At 36.7% G+C, this 13,997-nt stretch overlaps 2 protein-coding genes across 2 annotated transcripts; both read right to left on the reverse strand.

Annotated features, from left to right (window-relative positions):
• Positions 1 to 378: 378 nt before the first annotated feature.
• On the reverse strand, positions 379 to 3,144 carry LOC149533243 (G-type lectin S-receptor-like serine/threonine-protein kinase LECRK3). Its single transcript, XM_089805745.1, has one exon. It carries the CDS (start codon positions 3,030 to 3,032, stop codon positions 627 to 629), a length of 2,406 nt encoding a protein of 801 aa, XP_089661871.1. The 5' UTR covers positions 3,033 to 3,144; the 3' UTR covers positions 379 to 626.
• Positions 3,145 to 10,813: 7,669 nt separating this feature from the next.
• On the reverse strand, positions 10,814 to 13,699 carry LOC149533244 (G-type lectin S-receptor-like serine/threonine-protein kinase LECRK2). Its single transcript, XM_089806514.1, has one exon. It carries the CDS (start codon positions 13,483 to 13,485, stop codon positions 11,068 to 11,070), a length of 2,418 nt encoding a protein of 805 aa, XP_089662640.1. The 5' UTR covers positions 13,486 to 13,699; the 3' UTR covers positions 10,814 to 11,067.
• Between the last annotated feature and the right edge of the window lie 298 nt (positions 13,700 to 13,997).

The raw sequence follows: 13,997 nt of genomic DNA on the forward strand, positions 1-13,997 counted from the left end.
TATATATATATATATATATATATATATATATATATATATTTAGACATCTTCCATAATATCTCAAATATGTCACATGTGATTATAATTTATATTTTAAACTACAAAGTACATTTTATTTTTCATTTATTTTATATCTTTATAAATTTTATATATTGTAATCTTTAAATACTAACTAGTTTTAATCAAATTTGTACAATTTTTTATAAAGTATTAATAAATCAAAATATATAACTTAATACTTGAACGTGAAAATACTAATTCCATCTAATTCTAAATTTAAATAAATATCTCTATAACTTAATACTTTATATCTTTATTTAAAAATTGTGATGAAAATAAACTAAAAACCCCATTGTAAGCAGAAAGTACATTCAAAACTGTCACAAAATTAAATATTAAATTATAGATGCTAAGAAGAACTAGCAAAATAGCACGCTTTATGCAAACATTTTCCTTCAGGAGGACGAATAGCAAATGCACAAGACATGGCAGTTAAGAAAAGCTATTTATCCCATGCTCTACTTACTACTACTTACTACAGTTGATGAATGGACACTGGTGATATTACTTTTTGAGAAGAAAGAGGGAGGGCTCAAATATTGCAGGGCAAACGGTTTAATCAGTAATCACAATAAACTGATGAAAGATTCTGGAGAAGGCGGCAGGGGAATCTCCACCGTTCCTTCCAACATCTGAACAACCTTCTTCACTGATGGTCTTAGGGATGGGTTCTCTTGAATGCACCAAAGGCCCACCAAAACCATTCTTTCCAGCTGACTGGAATCAATTATGATGCCCTCTGATCGCTGCTTCTCCATTAATTTCTCAAGCGAGTTGTGCTTTAGACAATCGTAAACCCACTCGGATAGGAACATTTCTTTTTCGGGGGCATCTAACTTGATGGTTTTCCTGCAGCAAATGATTTCCAATAACATCACACCAAAACTGTAGACATCGACTTTGACAGTGATTGCCATGTTTTTGTGCCACTCTGGCGCTATGTACCCCTTTGTTCCCCGACCTCCAGTGAACGTTCGGGTCTGCTCCGCCTTCATCAATTTTGCCAACCCAAAATCTGCAATCTTTGGATTCAAGTTGTCGTCCAGCAAGATGTTCTGAGGCTTTATATCGCAGTGCACAATCTGTGCTGCGCATTCTTCGTGCAGATACAGGATGCCCCGTGCCGTCCCCTTGGCGATTTCAACGCGCGTCCTCCAACTCAGAAAGTTGCTTTCTACAAATAAAGTCTTGTCGAGAGACCCATTTGAGATGTATTCGTAGACGAGAAGCTTGTGAGAGTCTTGATCACAGAAGCCATAAATCTGAACAAGATTCTTGTGATGGCTCATGCCTATCACGCTCATCTCCGTCCTAAACTGCTTCTCCGCCAGACCATCGGAGAGCAGTTTATCCAGAGTCTTCACGGCAATCTCACTGCCGTCAGGCATGGTGCCTTTATAGACTCGTCCAAAGGCGCCGCTTCCTATCTCTTCCCTGAATCCTCCCGTGGCCAATTCTATATCCCTATAAGAAAACGCAACAAAACCCTCCTCATCCGCATCCTCGAGTTTTAGATGACCGCACCAGAAAAACCAAATAATGAGCACGGATGCTGCCACTAGCGCTGAGGAGCAGCCCATGAGGCTTATTCCTATCATCATCAGACGCCGCTCCTGCACCGGCCGCTTGCTCTCCTCCTTTGGCACGTGAGGAAGGGGCGCTTCACTAGAGATGGGAGGGTATAAGTGAGGTTCCTCCCTTACTTTCACGAATGTTTTGACAGCTACTCCTGCAGCTTGATAGCCATCAATTAGAGGCAAGCGTTTCTTGTGACACATTTGATCTTCAAAGGTGACTACCGTGCACATACAGTCGTCCATACACGCTTTCTTGCATTCCATCTCGGTGACATTATCCAGCACCATGTAGTCGTTGCTCAAGTCCGTTGCGTAGGTGGAGTCTGTCTTCCAATCAGTGTGGTCAAGCTTATACATGACAGCGGTGAAGGTCTCAGAGCAGCTCTGACCCGGGGCTGATTCGGGCGAGCATCCCCTGAAATGGTCGTCTTTGTCAGTGAAATGGAAGCCGGGAGGACAGATGCAGATGGGCTGGTTCATGCTACTCGCTTGACACACGCCATTGCGCCCGCACTGACCCTTCACCACGGAGCACGGGTTATCCACAGGTTGCCATTCAGATGACCAGGAAGTATCTCCCTCTGCGTTCCAAACATACATCCCCAGAATCCCATCACTTTCCAGCGTCACTCTGCGCAGAAAACGCCCGCTTTCTTTCTCGACATCAGTAAAGTTTTGGATTCTGGTGCCGTTATCCAAATACAAGTCTCCAGTCTCATCAAATATCAAGCGGACGGGATTGTCGGAATATTGATAGGTGTCGGAAGACCAGTAAGCTCCTTGCTGCTCGCCCACGCGCTCAACTGGATAGAGAACCAAATTACCGTCCTCTTGTAGGACCAACTCGAACCGACCCGATGAATAGTTTGTAGCAGAAACCTTGGAATACATGGTAGACTTCCACTTGAGGATCTGACCCGGCAAGAGCGTATCTGTAGGAAAATCAAAGCTTTGCCAGACGTGGGCACCTGTGTGATCAAACACCACGAAATTGCCAGTATCGAGCAACGCCGCCTTAGATACATTTACAGCAGCAGGGGGACTTGCGGGCCACAGCGGCGTCCTTTTGGAATCAAAGATCTGAAGCCCCGCTGTAGAAAGCAGAAGAGTAGACCCCTCTTCAACTGCGATCCCTCTGTCGCCCGTTTTGGTCGTCCACACCAGAGTTTTCTCAGAGATGTTATCAAACCAGACGCCTACTATGAAGGCAGCAGGAGAGATGAGATAAAATCCAAATGCAAAATCTCCATTGGACGAAATCCATTTAGAATTTGTGGAATCGGCGGTAAGAGTTGAGCCAATAGGAATGTTATTTTTCTGGAGTGCCTGAGCCAAAGCGACTAGGCACATCAACAGACAAATGGAAATGAGGAGGAGCAGTGGATTAAAAGCCATCGGAATGTAGGATTTACTAGGGCGGGAGTGCAAAAGTGTAGCCAGGAATGAAAAGCAAAAACTGAAATTGGTAGATATAATGATGGGGTGTTTCCATGGCAGAGGCTACATTATAAATCGGGCCGTAGCTGAGGAGTCGACGTTTCTAGGAAAACGAAGAGTCGACATTAATTTGAAATGGATGGCGACGTATCACCCATCCATGAATGAATGGATGGCCTCGTGAATGACTTGACTTAATTATGACAAGTCAAGTCATTCACGATATGCGAAGTCACGGGTCAATAACTGCAGTATTAAGTGCGTGGAATTTATCCTACAGAAGATTCGTAGAAGATTCGTAGAATTTATCCTGGAAATGGAAATTGGAGTCACCATTTCTAACATACAAATTGGAAGTCTTATCAAATTGTCAATTGAGTTGTGGACTGAGTCAATAATCAATACGTCAACTTACTTTTACAGTCTCTGCAGAGCAAAAGGAAAATTGGGTGGGCTAGATTCTCAATCAATCAACGGGTTAGTTCCTTTGTATTGTTTTAACGCGCACTCATTAATTTTCAATTACGAACTTTCCCCTAATTTTTTGCTGTTTCCTTAAGCACACTTATAATGTTTTTGATTAAACTTTATTTATTGACATTTTGTTTATAAAAGCCTAGTTTTTCTTTTAGAATTTATTTATGAAAAGTATTATAGTTAAAATTTATTATAATATATTTTATTGTAGCGATTTTTTTTATAGTTAATAGTTTCATCATGTTTGAAATGGCTAAGATATTTTTCTAACCATTATATAAATTTAATCAATTTCTACTTAAGCTTATGAAATAATTTGTTTGATTAATTTTATTAATTGATTTAAATGTAAGTCAATTTTTTAAAATATTAAATTAGTTAAGTGTAAGTGAGGGAACAAATTCCAACTTACCTAAAATAAAAATGATCATTAGATTACTTTGTTGCAAAGTGTGTGTGTGTGTATATATATATATATATATATATATATATATATATATATATATATATATATATATATATATATATATATATAAAGTTTGTGGCCCTTTTTTTTTTAGTAATATAATATCCTATTGAAGTAAGATCGATAGACATAACATAAAATTAATTTTGAACTAACTATATAATATTTTATGAAACAAGAGAATTTGTAAACATCACATATTAATTGCATATGCTCTCTATACCAGTCAAGGTTTCCTAGCATAAAGTTTCATTAAAAAAATGCCCCATCCCTTGTTTCCATGCTTACATACAAGCGTTGATGATGCATGTTCCAAGTGAGGTTTGAAAAACTTAGAGCTCAATAGTCAATTCTTGGGGTTTTCCCTATTGTGGGCCTTGGAATAAAAAAGACTCTCATGGAGGTTGAATTGAACATAGTGGAAGGAAAAGGATGAAAATATAAATTGGATGATGGCACTAGCAACAAACAAGGAAGGCCTTCGTTTAAAGATAATAGATAGAAATAAATAGACAAAGGGGTTGCTACCAAAAACCAAAGTAGTCTAGATGGTTTCACTAATGAAAGAAAAAATAAAAAGTAAGGGCCCCATAGTGGGATTCCCCTACAGATACAAAGATGGAGTCAAGATCTTTGAATTTTGTCCCTATTATTATTTATAAATAAAGATAATATCTTGGAATATGAGTGGCTTGAATAACTCAGTGGGGGGTGAATTAGTTATCCTCAGGTCTAGAAGTACCAATACATCTTTTAACAACTTCAAAGAACTTAATAAAACTCATAGATCCATTAGGTCAATATAGAAAATATCACTAATTTAACTTATTCATATCAACACTTAGCTCTCTATTTTAGTGTTAGTCGAACTACAGAAACATGTAATAGTAAATAGCACAACACATGAAAACAACATTGACATAGGTATGACACCAGGATTTAACATGGAAACTCAATTTGGAAAATACCACCAAGTAACATGCTACCACTTTTTCACTCTCCTAAAGTGAGCTCGGTTGAGAGCCAATCATATGAAAGGTTATAATACACATTATTAGGTGTGACCCTGTTAAATGATTTAATCACCCTATTAGGAGTGGCCTTATTAGAGATTTTCAAAAATATCACATCAGAGTGTCACCTTGATTAAAGAGTTTACAACATGATTATGAACCTTCGTCAAAGGATTTTACTGCCATAATGGTTAGAACGTAACAACTAGACTAATTTGATAAATTAAAAATCACTTTGCATGTTTATATCTCCATTCCACTCATTTCTAGTTCATTGACTAGTCTTCATCACATTCTCCATCTCTGATCTTCTTGGCAACACTTCAAGTAATCTCATTTTCACCAAATTCTCTCTTTTCCTTGGCAACTCTTCTTCTTCCACTTTTTCTTCACAAATTTTCATCCAACTTGTAAACATCTCATATGACTCCTTAAATAAATAGGTTAATCATTTTCTGGCTAAACATAATTGTAGATCTAAGGGTTTGATATGATTCATTGAATTTGTTCAACACTTTTTCTTTCTTCTTCTTTCCTTAAAACTACTGGAAACTTCTCATTGAATCTTTACCTTAGAGCACTTAAACAAATTAATACATACATCAAATGTACTAGCTCATCAATCCTCATCTTTAATATGCTTTGACTATTCTATAAGTTCATCTACGTTGGCCTCAAATTTTGATTCTTTCTAAAATTGTTACTGTGTTTCCACTCAGTCATCACTATGTTCTTCAGCTCGATCATTACTATGTTCTTCATCTTAGTCATCACTAGGTAGCTCAATCACTACTGGTCTATCTCACTTAGCTTGCACTAGCTTCCTTGGCCATCAGTGTGCTCGGTCACTACTTCAATTTACCTTCATCTTGCTCAATCATTACCATCACTTGGCCAATATTGCTTTTCTCAACTAATAATTAACTTCTTTATTGACCTAGTAATTTGTTGCTTGGTCAAACTAGTATTGTTCTTAACTTCTTGAATTGCATCAATCATCTCTTCTACACTTGAACTCACCATTATTCTTCACTTAATACATGATCAAACAACATAGTATCTTGTCAAATAATAACTGATCAAGTGCCCTCTATAGTTCCATCATACTTACTCCTTTTTACTTAACCACTTTAGTTCATCTTGTTATCTCTCTTTTCAAATCCTCTTCATCAATCAAATGATATGGCACACTACATTGTTAACAAATGTCTTACCAGTAAGGTTTGACATCAATGAAAATATAACAATTGTTACAGTTTTAGTTCCAACAATTAAATGCGATATTCTTGATAATTTAGTTTACCTTCTAATAATTTAGGAAACTAAATAGAGAAGACAAGGCTTTGAAAAAAATGTGAGTGGTGTCTGGATTGGTGCTAAGTAGAAGTGTTTGATTGAGTAGGGGCGTCTAATGATCTATTTTTTTGTGCTTGACAGAGTAAGATTATTTCTTCCCTTATGCATTTCTCCCCTAATAACATTATGATCTCTTGTAATAATTTGATCTTTGTTTTTTCATGGAAATTTATTAATGTCTATGCCCCCAATATTAGAGGTTTGAGGTGACTTCTTTGGGATTCATTGTATAATTTTGTTGGTAGTACTAATAATGATAAATGAATTCTTGGTGGTGGTATTAACTCCCCACTCCACCCCTTTCAAAAGTCAAGGAGAAATGATGATTTTAGTGATAGGGTGATAGATTTTGGGGTTTCTTAACTTGAGTTGGTCTCTTGGACCTTGACCTTCACGGTGCAGAGTTCACTTGGTCTGGTTGTAGACAAGATATTTTTAACTCAAGTCTATCTTGATAGATATCTCTTGTTCACTCAGTTTGGTCGCAGACAAGATATTTTTTACTCAAGTCTATCTTGATAGATATCTCTTGTCCTCTAGCAAGAATAGATTATCTAATTTCTTGTTGGAAGCTTACCCTAAGATGACTTCTAAGAATCATGTGTTGTTGTTATGTTGGAAAGAAGGGAAAATAATCATTCTCCCCTTTTAGATTCAAGCTAGTGTGGTTGTCCTACCCCAACTTCAAAGATCTAGCAGAAAGATGATAGTGCATGTCGAGTGGAGACTCCCCTTTGATCAGAATACATAAAAGAATTTGAAAAAGAGATAAATGTACACTATAAAATTACAAATGATAAAAAATTTATATTTATAATATCTATTAATGTAATAAAATAAAATTTTGTGCTAATAAATTTAATAAAGTGCATTATTATTTGTGTTTTAGTTGTGTCATGATAAGTGTACTAAATGCTGGATTTATTTTGTAAGGTTAAAAAAGAATATAATAAAAGATAAACTCTATCAAATCCAAGAAAATAATTAAATATGTCTATATAATTACAATGCAAAATTTAATCTTTTCATATTGTATAAATTTGATCATACTTATAGGCAACAACCTCCAATCCAATCGTAAGTTGTGAGTCTCTTATATGAGAGATCTCATGGGTTCGGGTCTACAACATCTTAATAAAAAATAACAATAAATCTACACAAATAATATTAATAATTAGCTCATCTTTGAGCCATTATATATAAAAAGTAAAATTGATCATATCTTATTGGTTTGTCACAATGAGACTCTTTCTTAATGTCTTAGTACATTATGGTCTCACTATCCTTTAGTTAGATAAAGATAAGTCCATTTAAGACTAAATTTAATTTGTGAAAAAATAATGAATAAACTTATCAAATTTAAAAGAAATTTGAAAAAAATGGACATGCACCATAAACAAGGATTTTTTTTTGTCTTGATTTTTCAAAATCTTATCACAATTTTACTAGCATATCAATCAAAGTCTCTACTCACATTTCACAATTCTCATTACATTTCCACTAACCTAACTAACTAGATAATGATGAGTCCACTAAAGAACACAACTAATTCACAAATCATAATCAAAAGTAAAGAAGTTTTAAGACATTGAAACAATAATATATTGTAGTTTCAATTTAGATGATTTAGAATGAGATTATATTCTTGTGCTTTGGTTTATATATATATATATATATATATATATATATATATATAAAGAAATAATTTTTTTTTTGGTGAGTATTATGTCCTTGTGTTGGGGGTTTATTGGCAAGGTATTATACTATATGACACCCTAGACTACAATTTCAAACTAGTTTGACATAACTAATTATGTTTATGGGCATGTACAACACTTCTAAATCTAATTCTTGAATGTATGATACTTTTCAACCTAGTATGATTTACACAAACTCCTAGGTAGTAAACTTAGACTTAGTGCGACCAACTAGGTATGAGTCGTTAACAAAAAATTGTACTCAAGCTTCTCCTTTAACCCCTAAAATTGATCCATTAAAGATGGAAAACATATGTAAAATAGCAATAATGTGATTAATATATTCTTCAAACTGATGAATATATTTTACCAAAAATATTAATATCGTTCAACTCCTAATAATACTTCACACAAACTTTGCTAAAAGTTATTGTAATTGTTGTATTGTAGAAAAATCTTAATTCTTTTATTTTCTATTTTTACATTTTTTATACCACTATTGTTGAGCCTTAAATGGACTATTTTTACATTTTTTATAGTATCCTTAAAAAGCTTTAAATGGACTCATTTTAATAGATATATGATGAGTACTGTTATAACAATATTCTCCTAAGCGCAACCATCTGATCCATGCATTTTGTTGTCCAATTACATAATTTTTTAGGTATCCTTCTATCCATTTGTTAACAAACTCTGTCTGCCCATCTGTTTGAGGATGATAGCTAGTGCAAGAGTCAAATTAATTCCAGCCAACTGAAACAATTCTTGCCAGAATATATGAAGGAATTTGCTATCCTTGTTGTAGATAATGTTCTTTAATAATCCATGCAGATTAAGGATGTCTTTGAATATTATTTCTGCCAATTGAGGGGCCTTATTATGTGTGAATATTGCAATGAAGTGTGCATATTTGGTTAGCATATTAACCACCACAAAGATGCAGTCCATTTCCCATACCTTTGGCAATCCTATAATAAAATCCATGAAGTTACTTTCCCATTTCTGATTTAGAATCATTAGGGGTTGCAACAGACCTGCTAGATGATAATAATACCATGAATTATAAAAAGTAATAATTCATGGTGATACATGAAATGTCATTATAATCTAATAATATAAAACATGTTGATAGTAATAATTCATGGTAATAATTCATAGTAATAATTAATGGTAATAATTCTATAAGGATTTAGTGGGCTGAGCCAACAACTCATGGAAACGACGGGCAGAAATGGATTTAGTGCTATATATTCCTTGGTGGAGGCCACATTTATAAATTGAGTCGTGGATGAGGGGTAGACATTTCTAGGTTAATAGTCAGAGTCGTGTAATAGTCGTCAATGGATGTCACGGGCTCCCATTTAATTAGTGTTGAAAAATCTGGTGCCGTGAAAAGAAGGGCGACTGATTTGAAATGGATGGCCACTCCAGAGTCCACCTACATAATGTGGCAAGTCAAGTCCAGTGTACAGAGATTTTTGGTAGTTTTTCTCAAAGTCCCATCCTCTTCATGGTCAAAATGGGTGGGTTCCCGATTGCTAATCAACTGTTCAATTTACTTTCGGATTTGAATAACTTTTCAAGTCCATCCAACGCAAAGAGATCATTTCCCAAATCATACACCAACACGTGAACTCAACAATTTTTAAAAAAAAATCATTTTAATTTGCCCAAACAAACTAGGAGTGGGATAGGGTTCCCCTTTCGACACTCTAGTGACAAAAATATTTGATTAGTTGACAATAAGAATTCAATCTTAACTAAGAGACTTGCCAAATAAATTGTTCTAGAACTTTAGAAGTGATCGATATTCACTTAGGATTTTTCAAAGGGTGAGGTTATGGAGCTCAATTACTAGGTTGTCTCCTATGAAACATCAAATTGTGTAGGTGTTCAAAAGAGTGAAAAAGGATTTGGCAAAGCTAATGTGCATAATCAAATTATTGGGAATGATTTGAGGACTATTATTTGAACAAACATATTAGCTAGGAATATATTACTTTTAACCTACATAGGTATGTGATGCATAAAATAAAGCATCATATTAAATTCATTGTCAAATTCATTTTGTGCTTCAATTATTGTTATTGAACAATAAATAATAGACCCTTAGTTATGTGAAAAGCAAAACAAAGAGCCCTTGGCTAGGGCAAATAAATAAATATGTTGGATAGATTAATAAGAGTTTTAGTTTGAGAAAATAAAGTGTACATGACATATATTTTGTATAATAATGAAGATGTATTATTTAGAATTACTTAGTTTTTATGTGTTTTGACATAGTTAAACAATATTGTTATTGTATAAGTGATATCTAAATTATATAGTTTTTATTATTATAGAAGAATTGAATATGTATGCATGAGCAAGTGAATAGAAAATTACTTTATATTGATTGCAGTCTACATAATGAGTCTTGAAAAAATAATTGACATAATGAATTTATTCCTAAGATATGTTCTTAAGAACATAGATGTAATGATTCCATCGAAGTCCTCATTTATTTTTTAATATAAATTATTGAAATAAAAATCAAGTATAGAAATCTTAAACATATCTATCTTAGAAGGCTAGAATTATCAATCTCAAGACACATATCAAATTTCAATAACAACTTCAATATAGACACTTCACTCCTGATTTCTTGATTTTTTTATATAGATAAATCTAATATATAAATCATAACATTATAATAAATAAAAGATTATTAAGAAGTGGTAAAATATAAAATTTAATAACAAAATTTCGTTTGATATTTCGAATAATTGCTTTCATATAGTGATATTTGAAGAAGTTGCAATTGTTAGGTAGCTGCAAATTACTATTGAAGCTTAGAACCAGTGGCGAAGAGGAACAACATGATATAGTAATAAAAGCAAGAGAAAGGGTCTGGAGTGGCTAGATGAGATTACAACATGGTCGTAATATAGCATTACAACGTGATCAAGAAAGCAGTTATACGTAGTAGCAAAACGATGGAAATATCAAGGAGGTGGGGGTACGGCGATCTGCACTGTTCCTTCCAACATCTGCACGACCTTTTTAATTGACGGCCTCAGAGCAGGATTGTCCTGAATGCACCACAGCGCCGTCAGCACCATTCTTTCCAGCTGCCTCTGTTCAATTTCATCGCCTTCTAACTGCTGCTGCTCCACCAGTTTCACAAGTCTCGCATTTTTCAAGCAGTCATAAACCCAGTCGCACAGAAGGACTTCATTTCCTTGCTCATCCGAGCAAACCGTTTTCCTGCAACAGATGATTTCAAGGAGCATCACTTCAAAGCTGTAAACGTCAACTTTCACGGTGACGGCGACATTCCGGTGCCACTCAGGTGCCATGTAACCCTTTGTGCCCCGAGCCCCGGCAGTAAAGGTTCGGGTGTGCTCTGCCTTCATCAATTTGGCCAAGCCAAAGTCAGATATCTTTGGGCTGTACTTATCGTCCAGGAGAATGTTCTGAGGCTTTATATCACAGTGGATGATCTGCGTCGCGCATTCCTCATGGAGGTAGAGGATGCCTCTTGCTGCCCCGATGGCAATTTCCACGCGCAACTCCCACCTAAGAAACCCGCTATCAACAAACAAGACTCCGTCCAAGGATCCGTTACTCATGTGTTGATACACCAGAAACTTGTGCTCGCCCTCGTCGCAGAAACCATACAATTGAACAAGATTTCTGTGATGGCTTGTACCGATAATACTCACCTCTGTTCTGAACTCCTTTTCCCCCTGGCCTTCCTGCACCAGCTTATCCAACGCCTTCACTGCAATCACCCTTCCGTTGGGCAGTTCGCCTCTGTAAACTTTACCAAAGGAACCCCTTCCTATTTCCTGTTTGAAACCTCCTGTAGCAGCCTGGATCTCTGTGTAACTGTAAGCCTTTAAGTGTCGGCTCTTCAGCCCCGCTTTGTCTTGCACCGTACTCGTAGTGGTGTCATGATGAACAGAGCTACAGAAGGACCATGTTAGCAGGAGCGTTGCTGCAGCCAGGATTGAGGAAAAACCCACCACGCCTATTCCAACCATTAGAACGATTCTCCCCTTTCCTTTGCCCTTCGCCTCATCTTTGGTTGCGTTTGGAAATTGAGCGCTAGGAAGAAGGGAAGAGGGAGAGTAGGGCGCGATAGAATGGTTGGTGACTTTGACAAAAGCTTTACTTGTAATATCAGACCCCTGTCGCCCGTCCATTAGAGGCATACGCTTCTTGTAACACATACTTTTCTCGTAAGTAACTATGGTACACATGCAATCGTCACTGCAGGCGTCCATGCATTCACTCTCAGAAACATCCCTCAAATTTGAGTAATCATTACCCTCCGTCCAATCGGTTTCTGCAAGCTCTATCATTTCGTTCCTTGCGCTGCAGCTGTAGTCCTGTGAAGAATTCGACTTGCATCCCTTCCAGGCGTCTTGTGTGCTCACCAAATCGAATCCCGGAGGGCATAAACAGTTGGCTTTCTTAAAGTCGATCAGGTGACAATAGCTGTTAAGCCCGCACAGGCCCTTGACTTTGCAGGGATCGTCCGGAGCTTGCCATACATTTGACCAAGAAGCGGAGCCACTGCCCATCTGTTTCCACACATAGAGCCTTAGGACTCCGTCGGTATCAAGCGTGACTCTCCTAAGAATCTCATCCCCTCCCTCCCCACCCTCACTCAGCATCGCAACTTCTATGTCACTGTCATTTACCAGGTACAAGCGTCCAGTGCGATCAAGCTTCAACCCGGTATATCCATAACCATAGTCATCATCGTCTACCTCATCACTTGCCGTCCAGTAAGCGCCTTTATCCTCCAACCTCTCCACTAGATAAATCACCACGTCTCTGTCATCTTTCACAGTGAGCCCAAACCGTCCCGAGGAGAAGTTGGTATCTGAAACTTTACAAAACATGGTGTGATTGAAGCGCAGCGTCTGGCCAGGCAGCAGGGTGTCCGTAGGCTCTTCGAAGCTCTGCCAGATGGGCGCTGCCGATCGATTGAGCAGCACAAAGTTGCCATTGTTGAGCATTGCAGCCGCTATTACGCTGCTTTCGTTTTCATTTACGGCCGCATCTGCGACCCACTTAAGTCTTCTTTGAGAATTGAACACCTGAAGCCCTGCCGCAGAAAGGTGCAGGGTAGACCCCTTTTCGACTCGAAGCTCTTCGTCGTCCGTCTTGGCTGTCCAGGCAAAGGTGAAGTCAGATATGTTTTCAAACCAGACGCCTACTGAGTAGAGAGGAGGAGCGACAGAATGAAATCCAAAGGCGAAGTCTCCACTGAGTGAAACCCATTTGAAATTTTGGGAAGCAGCAGTAAGAGTTGAACGGAGGCTGATATTATGCGGAAAAAGGGGATGGGCCGAAACGCACACGACCACACTTATAAAAGCTATGGAGAGCGGTAGAGTTGCAGAGGCCATGGAATGAATGAAGTCAGGGGAAATGCAGGGAACAGGGGAATCACAACAACGAATACCCAGGACGACAATGCTCCGTTATGATCAAGACGCAACACCCAGCGTAGACAAGGACTCGAGACCCGACAAAAACGGGTCACGGAAAATTTGAAATTGCCTAGAAATTCAAGTTTACCATTAATTTTGTAGACTTTGTAAATAGAGGGACCATAAATGGAAAGGATCTGAGCATGGGAGTGTGTTAAATTAATAATTATGTTTGTTAATTTAATGTTCAATTTATTTTATAATATTGTCTTAATAGTTGCAATTTTTACAATTGTTTTGTACTAATTTTTTAAGATTTTAATAATGAGTCAATCTTTGATAGAAGAATATTTTAGGTAATAATTATGCATTTAAATTGGTCTTTAAACATATATGTAAGTTATATTTTGTTAAAAAACCTCTCTTTCTTTCATTTAGAAATGGTTTATAAATAAATTCTCACATTTTGAATTTTGTGCCTTTGTTCA

The sequence above is a fragment of the Cupressus sempervirens genome, chromosome 10 (genome assembly GCF_028749045.1).
Source record: "Cupressus sempervirens isolate cs-2001-9-10 chromosome 10, ASM2874904v1, whole genome shotgun sequence".
NCBI lineage: Eukaryota > Viridiplantae > Streptophyta > Pinopsida > Cupressales > Cupressaceae > Cupressus > Cupressus sempervirens.

Coding starts and splice junctions, on each gene's coding strand:
- LOC149533243 (XM_089805745.1), bottom strand. CDS start 3,032: ATGGCTTTTAATCCACTGCTCCTCCTCATTTCCATTTGTCTGTTGATG.
- LOC149533244 (XM_089806514.1), bottom strand. CDS start 13,485: ATGGCCTCTGCAACTCTACCGCTCTCCATAGCTTTTATAAGTGTGGTC.